General features: G+C 35.9%; 1 protein-coding gene across 16 annotated transcripts in view; it reads right to left on the reverse strand.

Annotated features, from left to right (window-relative positions):
• STAU2 (staufen double-stranded RNA binding protein 2) overlaps positions 1-24,474 on the reverse strand; it is a 296,470-nt gene that overhangs the window by 83,013 nt on the left and 188,983 nt on the right. For 12 of the 16 annotated variants that reach the window (XM_025478016.3, XM_025478015.3, XM_025478020.3 and 9 more), the window contains one exon: positions 11,444-11,557. The exons of 3 other annotated variants lie outside the window; for them this stretch is intronic. In XM_025478016.3, coding sequence (XP_025333801.1) covers positions 11,444-11,557 — 114 coding nt within the window. Of the gene's footprint in view, positions 1-7,338; positions 9,941-11,443; positions 11,558-24,474 lie in introns of those variants that run through there. One more of the 16 variants, XM_035708288.2, reaches the window with a different exon arrangement.

Consider the following 24,474-nt stretch of genomic DNA (forward strand, 5'->3'; position numbering starts at 1 on the left):
ATATTCTCTCAATTTTATAATGACTGTAGAATATAATATCTATAAAATGGACTTCTGTAAATCATAGGCACTTTTGGATTTGAAGAGCAATATGAGAACAACAGAGAAGGACAGACAACAGTCAGAAGCCAATGTTAAGGGTCAGTTAGGCAGCACAAAATCAAACAGAAGAAAAGTACTAGTAGGTCAAGACAAACCAACAGAGCAGAGAGGAGCTAAGTAACCAAGAGTCGGAGTTCAAGGTTCAGTCAAAAAGATAGTAAGGATATGCTAGGTAAGGAGACCAGCACATAGTGGCCTAGGAAGTAGAAATGTATCAGCAAAATAGAAACTCTGACAGCCAAGCAAATCTGTCCCTGAGCTGAAAAATTTCTTATTATGTTTCCTTTTACAGCAAGAACCTATGTGAAGGCATGACTTCTCTCTGCATATGAGGTTAGGTAAACCAGGTGGGAAGCCTACTGGCATATTAGTCTTTCAGAGTGAGAAATTTAAGTGTGGGTCTTGGTAGAATGGTGACACTTCTTATCAAAGGTACCAGGTATTGCCTATGAAGGGTAACAGACATTTTTTATCATTATGTTGACTCTGATTAATTTCAGATATGCTAAATATTTCGGGGCTTAAAACTGTCTTCAAATTCTTTCATCAGAGGATGCAAAGAGAAGCAATTTAACTAAAGGGTATTTTAAAAATATGTGATCTGGAAAGGCATTGGCTGCCAACTTAGAAACAAAGAAAGCAGGCCAAATAACTTGCAGCAATTAAAGAATAAAACTGAATATTCTGAAAAATAACTGGTTTGTCTAAAAAAAAAATTGGAAATGGGGAGAGGCATGACTTAATTGAAGGTGTGTTACTAAGAGAGAGAAGGTTTCTGTTTTTCAGTTTTAAATAGTATAATAAATCATACACAACACCATAATTTGAGTTTACGAGGAAGGTAATACTCTTTAGGTTATAAAAGTGACCTCCAGTGGGCAATAATGCTCTCAAATCTGTGGCCTAGGGAGCTATATTCCATTGATCGTCACTTTAAAAAAGTCTATATAGGCAACAGTTTTCCACTATAACTTTCACATCCATTTAGCCAATTATATACATATGGTATTTATTGTTTTAATAATGTATCTGGTTATGATTCATTAGTATGAACTGTTAACAGAAAGGTTTGTAGAATATTTCCCCAATGATCTTCAAATCAACTTCAAATATATAGATCTACAGAACAGTAGAAATATTAAGTTCCTACTCCAATAATATAAAATTAGAATACTGAATTAAAATTAAGAAACTACTGACATGGAGTATGTATCTAGGTGTCAAATTGAACAAAGCTTATTAGGGAGAATAATAGAAAGTATTTTTGGTTCTGAAATTATCTTCAAAGGGTTAATATGTTGTGAAATACTGAATTACAGGTAAGCTGGGGTACAGGTCAAGTAACCACCCTAAAAATCTTTTTTAGTGTAGTTGAGAAAAGTCAGGTTTCTTGAAACTTAAAATTTCACACATTCTGTTGATTAAAATAGCTGTTATTCATCACTTCAGGAAAACGTGGGAGAAAGAATGGGTTTTGACTATAGTCCAAAATTATTTTATAGGTCAAGTTAATAAGTCACTTGTGTGCACAATATCACTGGATATATGCAACCTCTTAGAAATGTGGTCATGCTATACTAAGCATAAATGAAATCATGAGTCAGTTATAAAATATATATTTCGTCTTCCCACTACCTTCCCCTATAACTCACTGTTGGTTCTAGAAACTGCCTATACATCTGAATTGAAAGAAGTGAAAGATCACTATGGAAACAAGAGAATAGTCCCTACTACTTAAAAAAAAAAAGTCCAGCTATGAAGTGTTTCTAAACAGGATTTCGAAAGGAAACAAAAGTAACTTTCTTTCAATGCTCTGATGATCACTGATGAAGAAAGACTTGTTCCTTTAGAGGATAAAATTGATTTCCATTGTACAGTAAATATATCCAAAATTCACAGTCAAGTCTAACTATGCTATAATATGGGAAGTATTTCTAGAAAATTGGCTCCGTTCTAAAAGAGAATGAACTCTGAATGACCATGTAGAAAATAACCATTTGATACAAAATTCAAAAGGTGGATGTCTAACGTTTCTTCCTTCTAGTCCTGGAATAGACTAGCATATTTTTTCTATAAAGGGGCAGATGGTAAGTAATTTAGGCTTTGCAGGCAATACGGTCTCTTTCATAACCACCCATCTCTGCTGCTGTGGAGTGAAAGTGGCCATTCCATAATACCTTAATGAATGAGCATGACTAAGTTCCAATCAAACATTATTTATAGGTACTAAAATCTGAATTCCATGTAATTCTCAAATGTCATGAAATAGTACTCTTGATCTTTTCTCCATCATTTCAAAATCTAAAAACCATTCTTAATTCAGGTGGTAGGCTGGATTTGGCTTGTAGGCCATAGTTTGCTGACTGCTATTCTAGTCCATCAGTAAGAATTAACTATCCAGTGTGAGAAGCTGTTCCTAGTGACTTTCTGCTGAAATGTTTTGTTTGAAGATATGACTGAATTTGTAACTATGTGTGGTGAGAGATGTTAACTAAACTTACTATGGCAATCATTTTATATAAAATGTTGTACACTTAGAACTAATACAGTGTTATATGTCAATTATATCTCAAAGAAAAACAAAAAACAAAAGCAAAACACTATGTAAACTATTGGGCTAATTACTGAAACATAAAATGTAAAGAAAAAAGATATGGTTAAATTCCTTAACTATAATATATATTTGTGTAAAACGAGAATATCATATGATAAAGTTAAAAATCAGAAGAAGAAATTTTAGTCCTATACTCACGGGGTATGTTTCGAGTAGAGGAAATATTTTGAAATATTTCAATATGAAAAAAAATCAGGAAATGTGAAAGCAATTTCTCAAACATTAAAGTTGATGTGCCTTTCTAATATCACTCTTAGCATCCTGTTTCATAAAAAGTAAAGGAAAATCAAGTTACCTTTTGAATTCTGGCAGCTACAGGATCCCAGAGAAACTGCCAATGGCAGTGATTGTACCCTCTCTGTCAACACCCCATGGCACTCAGCACTGTGGCTTGATATGGGGAGCAAGTAAAACAGCTAAAGTTCCAAAACTCACGTTGAATTTATGTAATACAAAGAATGTCAGAACTCTATTACAGATACCTCTGGGATGATGCTATGGGATCTGTTATTATATAATGCCACTTAAGGGTGTCCTTATCATATTAATAAAAAGCTTTACTTGTCTTAGGTAATCATTGCTCAAACCTATGAAGTTCATGCCTCTTTAGATTCTGAGGACTGCAGTCTCAGAACACGAAATGACAGGATTCAGTGGATACTGACTTGTGTACTACACTATGGAATGCTAGAATCAGGAGGCAGGCCCTAGAACTTTCAGGACACTGAGAAGGTCATAGGCATATGTGTGTTAGGTTAGACAAATTAAAGGTTACAAACAGATCAGTGAGAGAATTAACGGAAATATATGATGGATTCCTAGTGACAGATACATATGCTCAGACTATGTAAATACTCTGAGGTCTACACATGCGGGTACCAGAATGATTTCACAAATAATGTCCTTAGAAGGCCACCACGAGAGAAAGCATACTGGGACAAAGGTTGTATTTCTCTCACTAATTCTACCAAATTGAGTTCTACCAAATCCAAGTTAATTTCATGGTCTTCGAAATTCAATTCAATCCCATCCTATAAACATGAATTGAGCATCTCCTCTGTGTCAGAGCATACACCTGGAGAATATTAAGGTGAATAAGACACTGTCCTGTTCCTCACAGAAGTCACTGCCCAGCGGGGTAGACTAATATGAAAAACAATGGGAAGACAGTTTGATAAGTGTAACAACAATAATGTGGAAAGTTGGTTTGGGGAAAGCCTTTTGACTGGAGTGACAGTGTGGTTAGATCTGATGATACAACAATTAAAGTTCCTCTTATGAGCAAGGAGGGAATGCCCAAGCAGAAGGAAGAGGTACAAAGCTACAGATGCAAGACAGCATGAGACATGGAACATCAAAATTGCCAGAACATGAAGTATGTGTAGAAGTTAGCTTCAGAGCAAATGGTGAAGGATGAGACTGGAGACAAAGGCAGGGAGCAAATCATAATGCAAAACACATGTGGCTATTGAACACTGAAGTGTGGCTAGTCCAAAATGAGACATATGAAGAAAGGTCAAATACCTCAATAATTTTATTTTTGTAAGATTTTATTTATTTATTCATCACACACACACACACACACACACACACACACACACACACACACACACACAGGCATAGACACAGGCAGAGGGAGAAGCAGGCTCCATGCAGGGAGCCTGACGTGGGACCCAATCCCAGGTCTCCAGGATCACGCCCTGGGCTGAAGTCAGGCACTAAACCACTGAGACACCCGGGTTCCCAGATACCTCAATAATTTTAAACGTCGATTATATGTTGAAGTGATACTTTAGATATATTGGATTAAATAAAATATATTACTAAGATCAAGTTTACCTGCTTTTTAAATTTTTTTAATGAGTCCACTAGAAAATTTAAAATGATATATTTGGCATTTAATTCCTCATGTAGTAGTTCCTGTAGTTGATTCTTCAATAACCATTTTGCCCCAGGCATTTAAACTCATGGTGATGTTGGAGCATCTGGGTGGCTCAGTTGGTTAGGCAACAGACTCTTAATTTCAGCTCAGGTCATGATCTTGGCTCAAGTCATGATCTCAAGATCCTGGGGTCAAGCCCTGTGTCATCGTGGGGATTCTGCTTCAGGATTCTCTCTCCCCCTGTGCCCTTCCTCCTGCTCTCTTGCTCTCTCTCTCAAATAAATAAATCAAAAAACCCAAACAACAAACAAACAAAAAAACCTCATGATGATCTTGGAGCGCCTGGCTGGCTCAGTCAGTAGAGCATGTGATTCTTGATCTTCAGGTCATGAATTCGAGTTCCATGTTGGGTGATTACTTAAAAGATAAAATCTTTAAAAAATAAAAATAAACTCATGGCGATCTCATTTCCCTTGATAGTGACTAGTTTAGAGATGGGCTTGTGAATGACCCAATCGAAGCCTACACCATGAAGGAAAGATGGCTGAAGAAGTTCCCAATATAGATGTCTTTGCCCCCTAAAAGGAGACCAGTAAGATCAGATGTCTCATTTTCTTTTAAATGTGGCTACATTGGCAATGACACAGAGAATGTGGCTCATCTTTCCATGAGCCAGAGGGTGAAGCAGAGCTAAGAAATGAAATAACCTGAGTCCTTGTTGACATTGCTGAGCTACTTTATCAACCAACCCTGGAGTTCACCCTTCCTCTGAACTTCCTATTATGGGAGATAACAAGGTCTTCATTGTTTAAGCCATGAGTCAGGTTTTCTGTTACTTGTAGCCAAAAGCATCCTAGCTGACACACTCCATTAGACTACAATTACCTCAAGGGAAAGGGACTATATGTACTATCATTTAAGACCATCTAGTACTACAAAAGTTCTGAATATAGTCTATAATCAATCCATGTATTATTGTTGTGATAATATATATTTAACATGTTTGAAGGCTTTTTCTTTCTTAGTTTTAAATTAGTATACAACTATAAGATATTATGGAATAATTACTAAGGAAAAGAGACTTTTAATTAATCAGAAAAAAAAAAAAACTATGAGCAGAATTTAACTAATCAAAAGTAGAGCAAAATACCCATTAGATTTGTGGCATGTTACACTTCATGGTTGTCCTTTCACTGAGAGGTCCGCCTAGAATTCCAGTCAAAGCACACACACTGGATCAACTCCGCTTGATTGGCTAAGGACATAAACCCTTACAGGTAATATAGCAAATGAAGCAAATATATAAACACTATAGTTTATACCTCACAGAATTATTATGAGAATTAAACAAAATAATGCATATAGGGCTTAGCACAATATCTAGTACACAGCAGACACATTTAATATAAGTTTGGTTCCTGTTTCTTTTCTGTTGTAGAACTGTTCATTTCATAAACTCTAAGTACTATGCTACGTATGCATCGTCCTTTACTCTTACCATAATCTCATTTTGTGTTGACTGGAAGTCACATTCAAGCAAATAGTAATTTACATATATTACACTTCATTGGAGAGCTAGTGCTTAGTTAGATGGTTGATTTATTTTTATTTTATATGAAGCAAGTGAGTTCCAAAGTAACCTGAACGAACTGAGGTAGGCAGTGATAAAACTATTAACTAGAAATTAAGCTATAGTATTTTAACTAATCTACTCTGTTTACCCAGTATTGGTGAGATTATGAGATTAATAATGCAGTCTAAATAAAGCTGAATAAAAATAAAAAGACAGGGAAGGAAGTTTATGACTTTGAGGCTGCCTAGATAGTGATTGATATAAGTAACAGACACAGAGTAAGCAGTACTCAGTGAGATCCAAGAGTGATGAAGAAAAATGTAGAAAGTGTCAGGCCAGAAGGAGAGAGTGAGGAATATTTGGTGAATTATACCAAGCTAGAAAATTCCAAAAAACTTCCTGCACTATCACAAAAGATTTTGCTTTCAATAATATCCAGTGACCAATATATATTTAATTTCCAACTAGGATCTATTGAAAAACATAGAGCAAAATCCTCACTAGCTCCATTTTACCAAATAAATGCACTCTTTACTCAACTTACATGTAAGGATGATTGCTCTTCATTGAAATCACCATGTGATATGCAGATTTTAAATTTCACAGGATGATTAGCTCACTGAAGACTACATTAAGCTAGTATCTAGCTTATTAGGAGGACAAGAAGAAGTTATCTTTGTATGTTCTAGTATCTAGTGCAATACTCCCAGAGAGTTGTTCAGTTATCAAATGTTTGCTAGAAAGTATTTGAAAAGAAAATCAGTATCCAGAAATTTAAAATGTTTTTATTCTGGACAGTTAAATATTCCAAACTAACACAAATTTATAGTATCACATTTGCTGTGATGAATAAAGCGAACATACGTAGAACATTTTCACTCAGACACTGCAGGGAGTCCCAGGCAGCAATCAGCCTGAATGACTGGTCCACTGCCTGGATGAAATTCAGAGTTCCCAGATGGGAAACACAGATCCTTTCCCTGAAGTCAGGCAGGCTTAGACCACTTTTTGGAGATTAATAATTATCCTAGAGAGCCTGAAGCAGGCCTTAACTAACCACCAACGTTCGGAGAAACTCTAAACCAGGCTCTAAGTTCAATTTAGTGCACTCTAAGGTGGATCCAACATATTCAGAGAATGCAGGAAAGGGGACGTCATGCTTCCACATTTCCCTGGGGTCAATTCCATATATGGGTCACTGATAAAGGAATGAATCTGGCTTTTTTTTTTTTTAAAGTTAGGTTTATTGAGGTATAATCTAAATACAGTAAAATTTATCCTTTTTAGCATACAGTTCGGTAAGTTTAATAAATGCATACAGTCATGTCCTATCACCACAATCAAGATATGGTACATTTCCATCACTCCCAAAAATTGTTGTGACAATTTATGGTCAATCCCTCTTCAGGCCCTGGCAACCAATGATCTGTTTTCTATGTCTATGGTTCTGTCTTCCCCACAATGTCCTATGCATTGAATCTATAGTATGTAGCCTTTTGAGTCTGGTTTCTTTCATCTGTCATGATATAACTGGTAACAAAGCCAGTAAGACTGGGATACTGAGTGAAAAGGAGATGGCAGGAATTGAAATTGGGAGAGGTGGAGAGAGCCAAATCACATAGGGACTTACATGTCATAACAAAAACTTTTGGATTTATAGTAGGTGTGATGAGAAGCCACTGGCAGTTTCTGAGCAGCTGAATAATGCGATCTGATTAACTTGAAATATTTTTGGCTACTATGTGGAAGATATACCACAATGGAATAGAAGTAGAATAAACGAAGCCAGTCTAAAGACAACTGCAATTGTCTGCGATAAACAGGACTGGCTCAGTCAGTAGAGCATAAGACTCTTGATCCTGGGGTTGTAAGTTTGAGCCCCATGTTGGGTATAGAGATTACTTAAAAATAAATCTTAAAAAAAAAAAAAAAAAAAAAAAACCATGATAGCGACTACAATGGCTACATCAGAGGTGGTGAAAAGTGGTCAGGTAACAGATGTAATTCAGAGGAAGGGATACTGGAACCGGATGTGGCATGCGAGGAGGAGAGATGAGGCAAAGATGCTCCAAGGAGCTTGGTGGTGTCATTTACCTGGATGGTTAAAAGGAAAAGACAGGGGAGGAGGGAGGAAGCAGAGTTTTTTTTGGCGGGCGGGAAGGGCGGGAGAATTAAAAGTTCCATACATTCAGACATCATCACAATACAGATGATGCTGCATCTCTCTCCACCATTCTGTAGATCTGTATGGACCTTTGATAGGTATTTAAAATAGTCCCTGTCCTCTTGCTCCTTAAGATATGAGTGAATACACTGTATAAAACATTTACTCTTTATTTTACTGAGTTCCTAGAATTAAATCTAAAAATGTACGGTAAACTGTAAATGTTCAGGGCTCGAGAGCTCTTCCATTTCTCACCTTTATTTTCTAACAGATAAGAACCATGTGAGTTTCATAACAAAGGACTGCCTCTAAATTTTACATATTTTTTTTCTCAGAATACTTATTGTTGTTCAATTGCATTGGCTCAAATGAATTAAGAATAGAAAACATTTTGTAAATGATTATAATCTTTCTTTATTTAAAAGATTTTATTTGTTTATTCATGAGACACACACAGAGAGAGGCAGAGACACAGGCAGAGGGAGAAGCAGGCTCGCTGCAGGGAGCTCAATGTGGAGCTCAATCCCAGAACTCTACGATCATGCCCTGAGCCAAAGGCAGACGCTCAACCACTGAGCCACCCATGTGTCCCAATTTTTCTTACTTTAAAATGTTTTCCAGTATTTACTGACAAATAAGTGAGAAAACATTTAGTGGTCCATCCTTTCCAACTTACGAGATCAGGTTTATATTTTCAGTATGCTGAAGAAGTATTTTTTGCTTAGACCCTCAGTACGAGGAAAGGGTAATGGCAACATAATGCAGAAAAGCTAGAAGATGTGGAGTAGAAGTTCACTGTGTCTCCTTTCCTCAGGAAGCCAAATAATTCAAAGGATGAGTACTGATCACGCCATTACTTCCATTTGCGCCTTGGAAGCCACCAAAGTAGAGTTTGGTATACAAGATGACCATTCCAGTCACAGCTCCCTTCATTTACTCATCTATCCATCTTCCATCCATCTATCTGATCATGATCAATGCATTTCCTGAAAATCTTTTTTTATCTTAAAATGCATGTAAATTAATCATATCTAATACAACTATATTTGCTTTAATATAAAAATGTCTTTATTTACTTACCATTGAGTAAAACTGACATTCCAGATAGATGTAGTATAACACCTCCATGTACAGTTGTGTAGGTTATGTACTGAACACCTCATGGGTGCGGGGGTACTCTATTCATACTGTAGGTCTTATGGATTTGGATAGTAGAAACATGCCTTGAGTTAGAAGCTCCTTTTTCCTCCCTAATTTGTAAAAGTACCATATGGACTAACTAGCCCAAAACTTTTTATATCTTGCCACATGGACTGGGCATAAGCTTGAACCGCCTAATCATTTTATTCATAAAGAAGCCACATTCCAAGAGGTAAAGAGACAAGCTTCCACATGGCAAATCTACTTCTTGGCAAATCTAGGTTTGATCTTAGTCTCTATTCCCATCCCAGTGCTCTTTCATAGCAACATGCTACCTCTGCTAACAATGGGTTGCTCTTCTTAGATGTGGGTTTCTGAAGCACTCTTTCATTTCTTAGCTCAGCCTAAGGAGGACAAGCTTTTGTAGGATGGTTACCTCATGCTCCTCTTGCATTTGTTCCTGCCCTGAATGGATATAGAGAGATAAGGCAGTAGCTGGACTTCTTCACAAATATTCAAAGTAGTAAAGTTGCTAGATTGCAAGCTCCATGACAGCAGGAACCATGTCCAACATTCTTATCATTTCTCTTGAGCCTAGCACACAGCTAAGTTACACTTGTATACAGGGAAATGTATCCTGTAAGTTCATTTAGGTTACATCCCTGTACTTACTGCTGCTTGCTTTCTTGCAGCTACAGCATATGCCAGTACCAAACTCTGAGAAGCACTGGGGTCATCTCTAAACTGCTTTTGAGGTCAATATGCTGTTAACTGTTTATTATTGGTTGGGCTCATCCATCCAGGAGCAGAAAGACCAGTCAGAGAATCATACAATGGTAGCCCTGGAATGGATCTTGTAAGTCACCTAAGCAACTCCTTTATTTAACTTTCCAAAAAACGGTCTCAAAGGGGTAGATCCATTCAGTTGGCTGCAGCTAACTCACGCTATGGTTAGTTCCTAAAACTCGGATTTTCTGCCTAATTAGTTGTTTTTTCTTAAACACATGATACCTTGCCACCAATCAACAAATGATGACTGGAGACTATAATATCAGAGACATTATGAACTAAGGGTTACGCCCTTAAGAATGTCTTTTTTGAGCTAGACAATCATGTGTTTGAGAATTTACACTATTATGTTCTTTTATTCTTTTCATGCAAGGGCAATCCTCAGAACGAAAAAAAGATTAGTCAGGCAAAACTATCAGAAGTCCTCAAATATCCTGAGAAATGGACAAATGGGTTACCATTGTTCTGCATGTGAATAGTTAATTTAGAAAGCATAGCTGGTTAGTTAAACTGTAAACTGTGTATGTGTATTTATTTTGACTCCAAACTAGAAACCCTTGACCTAGATCATTGGTTTAGTCTAATCTGATGATTATTTTAATTGAAAATATGTATTATATTATAAACAGGATGTATTTTCAAAGCTGCTATCTAAACAAAGGAATTTGCTATTAAGAAACAATATGTTTCTAGGATTTTTAGCTTTATTTCAGAAATAAAGCTTTAAAAGTAGAAACACTGGAGAGCCATTTTAATAATATCCCAAATTATAGGAGTAAGTTGATGGTTCTGAACGTTATTTCACACACATCCTATAATACTAAACTCTCTTCAACAGAGCTAAATGAGTATATTACAGTGAGACTCCAGTGTTATCTACATTGTTTGGCTAATCCTGCTTCTTATATGTAATTATTAAAAATAAAAATAACTTGAAGGGCAATTATTTCTTCCATTTAAGAGAATTCTTATAATGAACTACAAACTAGAAATCTAAAGTAATTTAAATCTCCTAAAATATCAGTTTCCTAACACAAAAATGTTGGGTTTTCCAAAATTCTAGCAAATGGTGCTAGTATTAGGGAAAGCAAAGCTGTATGTGTGCACATAGCTTCCATTTTGATGGTCCGATTTCTCTGCTGGGCCATAACGCAGCAAAATGGCAGTGGCATATTATACCTGGTCATGGCTGGCTTCAATGGAGCTTCCAATTGCATGGAAAGTCATCTGCACAGGGGCTAATGTCAGACAGGTCACACACTCTTTGCCACTTTGTCTATCACAGTAGTGAACCTATAACAGAACACATGCAATCTGCTGAACACCACTTGTAAGAGGGAGCCAGATGCAACAGGTCCTTTCCAAAGGCTCTAGATTTCCAGAAGAATTCAAATAATTTATGCAGAACACATTTCAAATATTTAAAACCTTATCAGGACCTTCCAATATCTATGGAAAATCTATTAATTCCATTTTAAGTACTTTTGAAGTTTTAACAGAGTTAAGGAAATGCTTTATAAAATTTTTTACACCATTATAGCCAGTAGGAAAGTTCACAATTAAATGCTATACCTGTCTTTACAGTCCAGCTTTTCATAATAATGCATAAAAGATTCAAGGGTAAGCATAAGTCTAATTCACTTGTTTCGAATGGAATTTTGTCAACCTAAATTTTCGCTCATCTTTGACTCTATGTGTGTGTGACTGCCACTTAATTGGTAGTGACATTCTTCTATTTCTACATTACAGTCCCTATAAAACCATTGTTGAATATATGTAGATATCACTACATCATGTTCTGCTTGACATTTTGACGTTACAATCAAATTGAATTAAACTAAAATGATTTCTAATGTGCAGACCAAAATAAAGTTACTCTATTATTATTTTCTTCTAGCTAAATACAACCGACCATTATTAAAACCACATGTAAGACATTCCATATCAGAGGTAGGGTAAATGGGGGTAGAGGAAAGTGTGAGTCCATCTTCCCAGTGGGAAAATTTCCATCCTCTCATTTATCTACTTTCACAAAAGTTCTTTCAAGCAGTGTTTATTTAAATTCTAAGCTAACAAAGCAAAAATAGCATTGTTTTTGTGATAAATTAATGAAACATGTCTATAGAATGGGATTCCTACTAATTATATTATAGGAAAAATTGGTTTTATTAGTTATAACTTCCTCAATTTGTTAAATGTGTGTAGGTCTAGGATAAAAGCTTAGGCAAAAATCTTGAATTTGTGAGGAAGAAAATTAAAACACGTATTAGTTCCCTGAGGCTTCATTCTGACTGCTCCATAAAAATACCCACAATATGCCTTTATTATAGATCATGGCATATTTTGTCATGGATAATATACATCTGACTGAAAATGACAACAATATGGATCTTAGTCTGATTGTTTAATAACTGAACTTTTTTAAACTGGTAGGGTTAGGATTTGCTGTCAGTTTCCCTGAAGGTAGGGAAACTTCCTGGAATCTTTAAGTAGTTTAGAGTTTAAATCAAGGCAATATACAAAGCTTGTTTCCAAAGTACTTTAAAGATTTTATTATAAAAATATTTGTTCCAAGTTAACTTTGGGGGGAAAAGACTTGACAACAGTTAAAATCACTGTATTATACCTCCTAAGCAATCTGAAAGGTCAGTCAGTATATATGAGTTCAAGAATGTGGAAGTGTGGTTTACTATGCATCAGCTAAATATGATGGGGAAAATGAAACTTATCACATAATAAGTTTATGCAAAAGTCAATAAATGGTGACACTAAAATAGCTACAGTTCACAGCCATTTATGGTATCGTTAAAATATTATGTCTTATATAGTGCTATTATAAAACATGCTTTTTAAAATAAAATGTAATTGCCCTTTGACATTGACTGAAAGTCTACATGAAAGACATGACACTTCCCTAAATATCCAAATTGACAGAGAATATACTTGTCGGCCAGTTTATTGCAGTTCTATTTTCTTCTATGGAAATGAAAATTACAAAGGACAGAAATACCACCAGACAATCTCAGTAGAAAATATAAACTTCAAACTGCATTTGTATCCATGGCTTAGACACTCTTACTAAAAGATTTAACTTTCTTCTAACTGTAAGCCTGCAATACCCTATGAAATACTATGCGTCCTGCACACGTTCAACATTGGTGACCATGTATGACTCATATAGAAGAGATAAATGTTTGCACATAGCTGCAAATAAAATGTCAAGAGCATCCAGCAAATGTGACAGAGATGGCCAACTGTCCTCCAGTATTCTTCACAGTAAGTCCTAGCTGACTACTTGAAAGCTCAGAATAAAGTTCGTATTTCCCAGGCTCCCTTAGATCTATACAATGTGGCTGAGTAGAATGCAATGAAAGAACTCTAACAGCTTCCTAGAAACTTGAAAAAGAGATTTCAAGTGTCTGCCTTTTGCTCTTCTTCTTGACTCATTTTGTCAGCCCCCTGCTTGGAATGTGGATGAACATTACCATCTTCGGCCATAGGACAAAGGCTGAAACCTAGACATGATAGGGTGGTGAGTAGGCAGGAGCCTGGGTCCCTGAAGACTTTGGAACGGAACTATCACACTAGCTCTGGACTGCAAACTTACAGACCTTTACATGAAAATATGAACATGTAAAGAATATGAAAAGAATAAACATATATTTTATTTAAGTCACTGGGTTTTTTTTATCACTTACAAAGAACCTAATCCCCATGGGACTTTTTCTGCTGCCCCAGAGTCAATATCAAGACCATAGCCAATAACAAAACAAGCTCTAAAGAGCTGCCAACATTCAGGGCTAGGCTTTATTCCCAACCCCTTAGTAAGAGTCAGCAGAACTGGTCCAAATACAAATAATATACATAGGAACTAGGAAGGGGGAGGTGAAGGGGAGGGAATCACCTTGACTGTCACCCTTATGAGAAATATAGCATCTTCATGAGTAGAGTAGCCCTAAGGAAACAGCTAATACAGAGTGGGAGCACTTACATTGGCCCCCAGCAGAACCTACACACTTCCTTTGAAAAGAAATCTTGATCAAAATCAATGTATGTCCCTAGCAATTTGGAAACATAGGAAAATACATTGAGTTTGGAGATATCTGAGAGCTTGCTGAAGGAGCCTATAGGCACACAGTGTGCCTGAAAACAAAACAAAAAGAAGGATGAAGGGAGATACACTCACCCTACATATGCAAAGCCCTTGGAGGGAATGAAGAGAATCTCAGCAGAAGCCAAAGAGATACTCAGGCCAAATAAAGAGAGACCTACCAACAGAGAGGGTGAAGGACATGGACCACTAGTAAAGTCCAAAGGAATATGGCTGTCCCTCAGGGACAAACGGAACTGGGAGAAACTAAATGCTGCCTGAAGAAAACCATGAATAACATTTATATGGAAACCAGCAGTGGACGAAACCGGGTCAGGGTGGCATCATCCTCCCTCAAGGCTTCCCAACACTAGAAGTCTAAGGCCATGAAATGATACAGATGGAGTATGGAAGAAGACGTCTCAAAAGCTCCCACTCCACCAACTACAGATATTCAAAGGCACTGGAATGAGAGGAAGAGAAAAATAAATCAATGTATACCCACCCTCCTCCAAGCGTCTTGAGCCAAACTGACTGGCTTGCAATGGTGGGGATCAGAGTTTGGCATTTTACTGTGAACTAGACTCAATTTTTAAAAATGAAAGGGAGATCTAACAACATATGGAGGAAAGTGGTGACGGGAGAAATCTAAAATAATTCCATGTTTATACTACCACTGCACTGAGACTGCCCAATAAAACATATAAAAATATGTGAAAAATACAAGAAACTATTGATTGAGGATACAATTCCAAATTAAACAAAAAGTAATAATCTACAGATAAGAGGCCTTCAGAAAGAGTCACACTTTATACATTACTCCATCAGCACTTGTAAAAACAAGTTTGATATGGCTCTCTTCAGTTATATATTTTCTTGGACATAACAACATTAGAGTTCATAAAATTGTGAATGTAAAAAAAAAATAACATGCAAGAAACATTCTTGCCACAAAAATGCTTCATATGATTCAAAGCATTAGCAGAAGCCAGAATTCTAAGGACCACTAGCCTGATATTACTAGGGTAATAAAATCCCACTACATCTTGTAATGCACAAATCTTCAGAACTGACAGGGCAACATTTTTCTCTTAGAGCAGTGTGTTTCTACTATGTGGTCCTAAAAATGTGATTTATGCAATGTCACAGGACCTTGATTTTCATTAATGAAAAATGAATAAAGACAATTTTAGAAGATTACAGAAGTCATCTCCTATGTGTACTTTAAGATTTATTGTTTACAAATCATATCACTTTGCTATCTTTGGTACTCTGACATGTTAGCAATTGATCTTGATTGTTATAATGTTATAGCACTTGTTTTGGATTTTAACACTATCAACTACTGTAAATTGACATTTTGTTTCTTTCTTATGGATTTGCAAAAATCATTCCAGTAGAAAAGATGGGCCAAAAATTTCAATATACGTAAATTAAACGTGGCTTTCTTTGAAATTTGCAAATCTATAATAATTTTTATTTTAAAATAAGTTTCCTAGTTTTGACTTGTAATCACATAAACCCACATGAAATGCTGTAACTGTGCATTCTGACGCTGATTTTGCTAGTCTAGAGATTTCTTTTTCCTGAAGGGAAGGCACAAATCACTTCAACTATTCATATAATTTAAGAAATAAAGAAAAATACCGTTAAGCCTTAGAATAATTTACATTAAAAGCTAGGTATGTAAATTTTTTCATGCCCATTTGAAAACATGAGGGGGCATCCAAATGAAATGTAAATTCCCTACCTCCTACCTCCAAAAAGTTGAATCAAACCATTTCCTGCAGAGCTGAAGTTCCTTGATGTTGCAGGACTACTAAATATTTTACTAATCTCAGCAGGAAACTGGTTAACTGCTTGTCTGTCAGATGTTTTTAATAGTCACCCCCTGTGGGACAAAAATGAGGAGGGTTTGAAAAAGACCCATGTTTAAAGAAAGTTGCTCCGTAGATCACTAAGGAAAAATAGAGGCCTGTACATTCACATGTGATACCTAACACATTCGCTGTATCAAAAAAACACGTTTCATTAGCGCATCTCAGGTTCAACTGTGGCGTCCACTGCACAGAACAAGCAAAGACCCCTTCTAGCTACTGCACTGAAGCCCTGCATTGACAGGAGCAGGGAGCAAGGAGCTCAAGAGTGACAGCTGTAACACTGGAACTTAGAATAAGCATGTCAAAACATGCTTGACTTTTGCAGAGTCTGCATGCTAGCTCTACAGAAGACCTGTATCTTTATTAATGCACAAAATAGCATTTTCTTGGCAAAATGTGAAAACAGTATTATTTGATAGATACTGTTCTAATAGCTTAGGTTTGTATTAAACATTAACTGCTTTTTTAGATCACTTGATGACATGTAAATCATCTTATGTCAACTGTGGTCAACAGTAAAAAGCTACATTATGTTAGTTCTACATTTAACTAATGAATTAATTTGTATATAATAAATAAAATGAGTTTCACCATGAAAAGCACTTAGAACAATGCCTGGCTTATGATTAACATTAAAATATTAGATATTCTTCTTACTATTGTAACACATCTCATAAAACTGTAATAAAAGACATGACAAGATATATAATTATTAAGAATATTACACTAGATGATGTCTGTCACTGACTTTCTCTATAGTTCTTCTCAATCCTTTTCATAACTAAAATCAACTCCTTTGTAATTAAAATGTAAACATATATTTAACATGTTCAGTGATGTACCTGTGTTTTAGCTATTGGAGTAATCTGTTTCATTTTGTATACAATATGCTAGTCATATTAATGGCTCTAAAGAGATAAGTGAATGAATGAAATTATAAAGACTCAACTTATAATTATCTTTTCTGTCTTTTAGAAATTCTGTGCTTGGGATAAGCTTTGAAAATTACATACCAAAAAAAAAAAAAATTACATGCCTTGGGACACCTATGTGGCTCAATGGTTGAGCGTCTGCCTTCGGCTCAGGGCGTGATCCCGTAGTCTGGGATCAAGTCCCGCATCAGGCTCCCCACAAGGAGCCTGCTTCTCCCTCTGCCTATGTCTCTGCCTCTCTGTCTCTCATGAATAAGTAAGTAAAATCTTAAAAAAAAAAAAAAAAAAAAAGAGAGAGAGAGAATTACATGCCTATATTTGGCATACAAAATCTAGCAGAAATATAGAGATTTATTTCTAATGTAAGTCACAGATTAAAATTGCCTAGTAAATCAACAACAGATGTGTTATTAATAGTCAAGGAAGATAACTGTACTCTTACTTTAAGGGATTAGCATATATATGACAAAAATCCTAAATCTTTTTTCTTTGCTTTTCAGTTTCTACTCATTATGCCAGTGGAAGTCTTTTTTTCTTTTTTTTTTTTTTTTAAGATTTTATTTATATATTCATTAGAGACACAGGGAAAGAGAGGCAGAGAGACAGATAGAGAGAGAAGCAGGCTCCTTACCAGAAGCCTGATGCGGGACTCAATCCCAGGACCCCAGGCCCACGACCTGAGCCAAAGGTTAGATGCTCAACCACTGAGCCACCCAGGTGCCCCATGCCAGTGGAAGTCTGAGAAGGAAGTCAATTAATTAGAAAGTAAACCATACACACACATATATAGTTATTTTTGTTTGACATTTCCATCAAAAAAAAAAAAAAGGCACTAGGTGATTTTTAACAGTTAATTTCATAGCTACCAGAAGCTTCTTTTTATAATGTGCACTCATGTTTTGAGTGCATACTATATATTTATTACATATTTATAACAAGACACATTAAAATCTATAGAACTTTAAGTGAAATAGCTTTTTAAAATGAAAAACTCTTTCCAAGTCAAAGGAAAATTACAGTTAATTTAGACAGTACACCACCAAAGTTAAACTAACACAATCTTCTCCCAATAGCGCCAACTCTCTAATTTTCATGTATTAGAATTGTATTGTATTGTATTAAATACCACTTCAAACTTAAAGACAAGACCTTACAAGTCTTTTCATTATATACCAGTTTAATTTATAATGATATTTTTAATAAACATATTGGACAGTGTTTCTTTCTACTCAAGAATTACAGATTTTAGATACATATTTATTTTTCAAATATAATTACATTCATGATGCAAAGACCACTGACTTCTACTTCTAGACCAGAAAACAGATTTACTCTTCCCTATTCTTCCTACTAAGTAAAAGTAAAAGCTTTGGATATTATGTATAAACAAACATTAAGAGGATTCAGGAAGCAGGAGAGAAGGAGGAAGAATCCAAGCTAGGGATTTCAAGACCCAAGGAACAACAGAATGGTGAATTCCTCAGTTTTCTCTTTGCTTTATATATATCCTGGACTGGGTGCCAGACAAGCTGGCAACCTGGAAATGACAATGGATATAGAAAATAATAATAATAGTAAAGCCCCAGGAAAAGCTGCTTTCTCTATCCAAAGGGCCAGAAAAGGAAAAAAATAGTGAGAAGACTTAGACAATAACTGCCCTATTCCAACCAAACACCATGGAAAAAATAGCAGACCCATCCTTACTCCCATCAGGAAAGGCCAATTGGGGAGGCTAGACTTCTATACTTGACAGATGAATAAGATGACCCAATCCCCAACTGGGGTGGTGACAGAGGAGGCTGAATGGGAAGTTATAACTTTAAACCTGCTAGATTCCTAGGCTTTTGTATGTATCTGGTGATAATGAGGCATATGATCCCTTCTCCCTGGAGTGGTCTCAGAAGTGGCACAGTGGAGGGTCAGGACTTTCACCACTTTGCAGGTATAACACGTGCCCTTCCTCCTGCCAGGGTGTCAACAGAACTCAGCGGAAAAAGTGAACTTCTACCCATAACAAGTAATAAGGCGGCACTCCTAGATCCCTAGCTGGCACAATGTCAGAGGAGGCTTACTAAAACAGAAGACTTAAATAAGACATGGAGATTTACTATACCCAAAATGTTCAGGATTCAATAGAAAATCATTCATTAAACCAAGGACCAGGATAATCTCTACTTGAATGAGAAAAGACAATCATGAGATGCCACACCAAGACGACATAAATGTTATTAGATTCATCTGGAAAGTGTTTTAAAGTAGCCATTATAAAAATGCTTTAAAAAACAATTACATACACACTTGAAATAAATGAAAAAAAAAAAAGTCTCATCAAGAAAAAGAAGGCATAGGAAGAACCAAACAGAAATTTTATAATTGAAAAACAGAATAACCAAAATTAAAAACTAAGTAGAGAGAACAGAGAAAATACTTAGTAAACTCACAGACAGAAAAATAAAAATTCCCCAATCTGGACAAAAGAGTGAAAACAGGCTGAGAAAAATGAACAGAGTCACAAACATTTCTGGGATGATAACAAAAGATCTAATATTTCTGTCATCAGAATCCCAGAGGGAAGAGAGACAGTGATTGGGGCTAAAAAGAATTTGAAGAAATAATGGCTAAAATGTATTAAATTCTGGTAAAAGATACAAGTCTACAGCTTCAAGAAGCTGGGCAAACCCCAAACAGAATAAACAAAAAGACACAACATAATCAAACTTGAAAATTAAAGACAAAGCAAAAACAAAGAATGGAATATAATAATTGGTAAATACATTGTTGACTTTCCTTCTTTTCCTGAATTTTCTGAATCCTGCTTGACATTAGAAACAAAAATTGGGATCCCTGGGTGGCGCAGTGGTTTGGCGCCTGCCTTTGGCCCAGGGCGCGATCCTGGAGACCCGGGATCGAATCCCACATCAGGCTCCTGGTGCATGGAGCCTGCTTCTCCCTCTGCCTGTGTCTCTGCCTCTCTCTCTCTCTCTCTGTGACTATCATAAATAAATAAAAATTAAAAAAAAAAAAAAAGGAGGTCTACTCCAAAGGGTTTAAAAAAAAAAAAAAAAAAGGGATCCCTGGGTGGCGCAGCGGTTTAGCGCCTGCCTTTGGCCCAGGGCGCGATCCTGGAGACCCGGGATCGAATCCCACGTCGGGCTCCCGGTGCATGGAGCCTGCTTCTCCCTCTGCCTATGTTTCTGCCTCTCTCTCTCTCTCTCTCTCTGTATGACTATCATAAATAAATAAAAGTTAAAAAAAAAAAAGAAACAAAAATTATAACACTGTCTGATATGGTTCTTAATGTATGTAAAGGAGATATTTAAGATAATTATAAACAGAGCAGTATATAGGGGACTGAGATGGTACAGCATCAACTCTGTGATATTCTTTTTTTCTTTTTTTAAGATTTTATTTATTTGAGAGAGAGAGAGAGAGAGAAAGAGAGAGAGCGCATAAGTGCACAAGCAATGGGGAGGAGCAGAGAAAGTGGGAGAAGCAGACTCTCTGCTGAGCAGGGAGGACACCCAGGGCTCAATTCCAGGACCCTAGGATCATAACCTGAGCCGAAGGCAGTCGCTTAACTGACTGAGTCATCCAGGTGCTCCAGTTCTGTGATATTCTTACTAAAAATGTACAACCACAATCAATCACGAGAAAATATTAGAAAGACCCAAGTTCGAGAATATTCTACAAAATAAATATCATATTATTCAAAAGCATTAAGATCATGAAAGATGAAAGAACTGTGACTTGATTAGAAGAGATTAAAGAGACATCACAACTAAATACACTGTGGGATCCTAGACTGTACCCTGGACCAGAAAGAGGACATTAGTAGGAAAACTGGAAAAATTTGAATAAGATTACATCACCATTAATTTCCTGGTACTGACAATTATACTATGGTTATATAATTGTTAACATTAAGCTCTGTACTATTTTTCAACCTTTCTCTATATTTAAAATTATTTTTAAAGGTCACTTATAAAAGAAAACCTTTAGTGTTTCAGAATAAAGGAGATTTGAAAGAAGCCAAGTGCCCATTAGAGTAGATCAGATAAACATGTTTTTCTACGCATATCAGAATTTTATATTAAAAGAATCTTCAAACACAAGAAAAGAGAACCAGTGGAGATTAAATGATCTTTTCATTAGAAAAATAAAGTCACTGTGCAATGTGGTACTTTCTACTTCTGATATGGGAAGGAAAAAAGATGCAGGAAAAAAAGTTTTTGGCATAAAAGCCTGGAAAATTATAATATCCAAAGCACCATGACAAAGAGAAGTTAAGGTCTCCTCCTTAAGTTAGAGGTTTAGAGAGAAAAAAAATATAATAAGAGGCCTATTCATGGGAATCCTAGCAACAGGGATCAAGAAACTTGAACCAAAAATATCAATAAATGTTACCTGATTTCCAAAAGCTAAGAAGTAAGTTGCAGCTTTGGCTGCAAATCCAAATTGGGAGCAAACACTATGATATTATTTTTAAACTATTTTTATTTATACTCTAGGACAATATTACTATCACCACCTGAACTTTCTCCTCTATCATTAATGTCATTACAAAAATTTCCACTGAAATTACTTCTGATAGGAAGCAGGAACCACTAAATTTTATTGGATTCTTCTTTTTAGCAGTTGACAAAAAGGTTCATGGAGAACCAGAAGACAGACTACTCTCCCAGAAGCCAAGAGAACAGAAAGCTGAGAGACAAAGTTTGGAGTTTGAATCCAGCCAGATTAACTGCTTCAGAAAATATAAATTAAAAACTATGTATATACGAGTCAGTAAACTTACAGATCAATAGAAATAATACAATTTAAAGTTCAGAGGAAAAAAATGTGTTTTTTTATGAATAAAGACTCAGGAATCTGTGGACAATTTTCTTAAAAAAATGCATGTAAATGGAGTCCCAGAAGAAAAGAAGGGGGCAAAATATTTACTCACAGAAAATATGACCCCAAATTTCCCAAATTTGAGGAAAGCAATAAATATATAGTAAGTTCAACAATGGCCCCGAAAGATATATGCAAGTCCTAACCTCTACACTTTTAATTGTGACCTTATTGGGAAATAGCCTCATTGCAGATGAAATTAAGTTGAGTATGTCAAGTTCATCCTGGCAGGGAGATAATATTTGCAACACAAAGGACTTATACCCAGAATATAAAAAGGACTCTTATAATTCCATAATAAGAAAAAAAATATATCAATTAGAAACCGTACAAAGATGTGGACATTTCACAAAGATCTGTAATTGGCCAATAAGCACATGAAAAGAAGCTCATCATATGGGTCATTAGTGAAATACATATTAAAATATAAATGAGATACCACTGTACTCTTACTTGAGTAAGACTGATCATATCAATGTGTGGAACCCTCATACATTGCTAGCAGAAATGTGGTATGCTACAGCATATTGAAAAAAATCTGATAGTTTCTTATAAATTTGTATGTGCACTTACCCAGTGACTCAGCAAATCTACTCCCAGGATTTTTTCCAAGAGCATTAGAAAGATGTCTGCATAAAATCTTATAAATGAATATTCATGAACAGCTTTATTCAAAATAGCACCAAACTGAAAACAACTCAAATGTTCATCAATAGGTGAAGTGAGAATTTGTGGTATACATCCATATAGAGGACTAGTACTTCATAAAAAACAACAAAACAAACCAAATAAAAAAAACCCCTACAGATATATACAAGATGGAAAAATCTCAAAAACATAGCAAGTAAAAGAGGTCAGATGCAAAACTGTGCATACTGTATGGTTCCATTCTTATGAAATTCCTGAAAAGGCAAAACTGATCTTTAGTGATGACAGGATATCCTGGTTATTTGGAGCCAAGGGAGGGTGGGGAAAACAAGCTGCAGAGAGGGACCGGGAAATTTTTAACAGTAATAGAAACACCCTCATCTTGATTGTGGTGGCAGTCACATGGTTGCATACATTTTTCAAAACTGTATAATAAAATGGTTGTGTCTTATTGTATGTAAATATAGTTCAATAAGGTTGATTAAAACATTAAGAAGGTATAGCTATCTTTGACACAGCAGTTGGAGACATGAGTCTTCTGTATATACTTCTCATAAATATTCATAATTAACCTCACAATTAATTTCCTAGCAACCATTACCTTAGGATATTAACACCATTTGAATTTATCATATGTGTTCCATGTCTCCTGCCCCAATTTCACATCTCATCCCCACACACCCATGTTTATGTTAGTTCCATGAGGGCAGAAACCTTGAGTGTCACTTACGCTATATCTTCAGGGCCAAGAAGTATACCTGGCCCATGGCAGGTGCTCAATATATTTCAGTTGAATCAATGGATAAATGAACATTTTACATTGTTAATATTCATTGGGAATTATCTCCCTGGTCAAACTTACCAATTTCTATAACTTCAATTACATCTCTAAAAACATGACTCTCCAAACTATGTCCCCTATCCTTTCTTGCTGATCTCATCAGACACATTTGGAACGGCCTATCGTACAACTTTAATTCAGGCAACTCAAATTTCACATGCTTAAAATGGAACTCATTAACTTCCTCTAAGTTTACCTATCTCATCAATACTAAACATAAAATCTTGAGTAAAATATGTCACATTCATACTATCCTACTTTATTTCACTCTTAACTTTTTGAAAAACCAGGCTACGTATCCTGAAATAGTCTCTACTTACTCTTCATCATATTTGAATCTTGCTTCCACCTGGAACAGGCTAGTGAAAGCATCCCGATAAAAATCAGCACAAGGGATCATTTAATGATCTCAGCTGTACCTTAGACAAGTGTACCTCAGCTCCACTCCTCTACGCCCACTAGCTCTGCCCTAATTCAATCTTTGTTATTTATCTTTTGGATTCATTCAAAATCACTCTAATGAGTCTTTTTGCTTACCATTCTTGTTTCTTTTTGGTCGAGTTCATCCTTGACAGAATTATCGCTGACTGAATTATCTTTTTAAAATACAAAACCAACGTCACTACTCTTTTAAAAATAAGCCCATGGTCTCTAACAGCTAAAATCTAAACTCCTAGCAACACAAAGCTTTTTCAGTTTCCCTGCCAGCCACTGCCACTTTGACTCTAGGCATGTTCTGAAATACTGGGTCCTTTTATGTCTTCAATGCTTAGCTTCTGCCTGCAATTCTTATTCACCTGAAAATTCTATATGCTCTTTAAAACTTATTTCAAATGTCCCATCTGCTATAAATTCTTCCCTAATTCCTTCAGTCAAAGCTGTTCATTCCTATTTGTGATTCTTGACATGGCCAACCACACCTCAAG

The sequence above is a fragment of the Canis lupus genome, chromosome 29, assembly GCF_003254725.2.
Source record: "Canis lupus dingo isolate Sandy chromosome 29, ASM325472v2, whole genome shotgun sequence".
Classification (NCBI taxonomy): domain Eukaryota; kingdom Metazoa; phylum Chordata; class Mammalia; order Carnivora; family Canidae; genus Canis; species Canis lupus.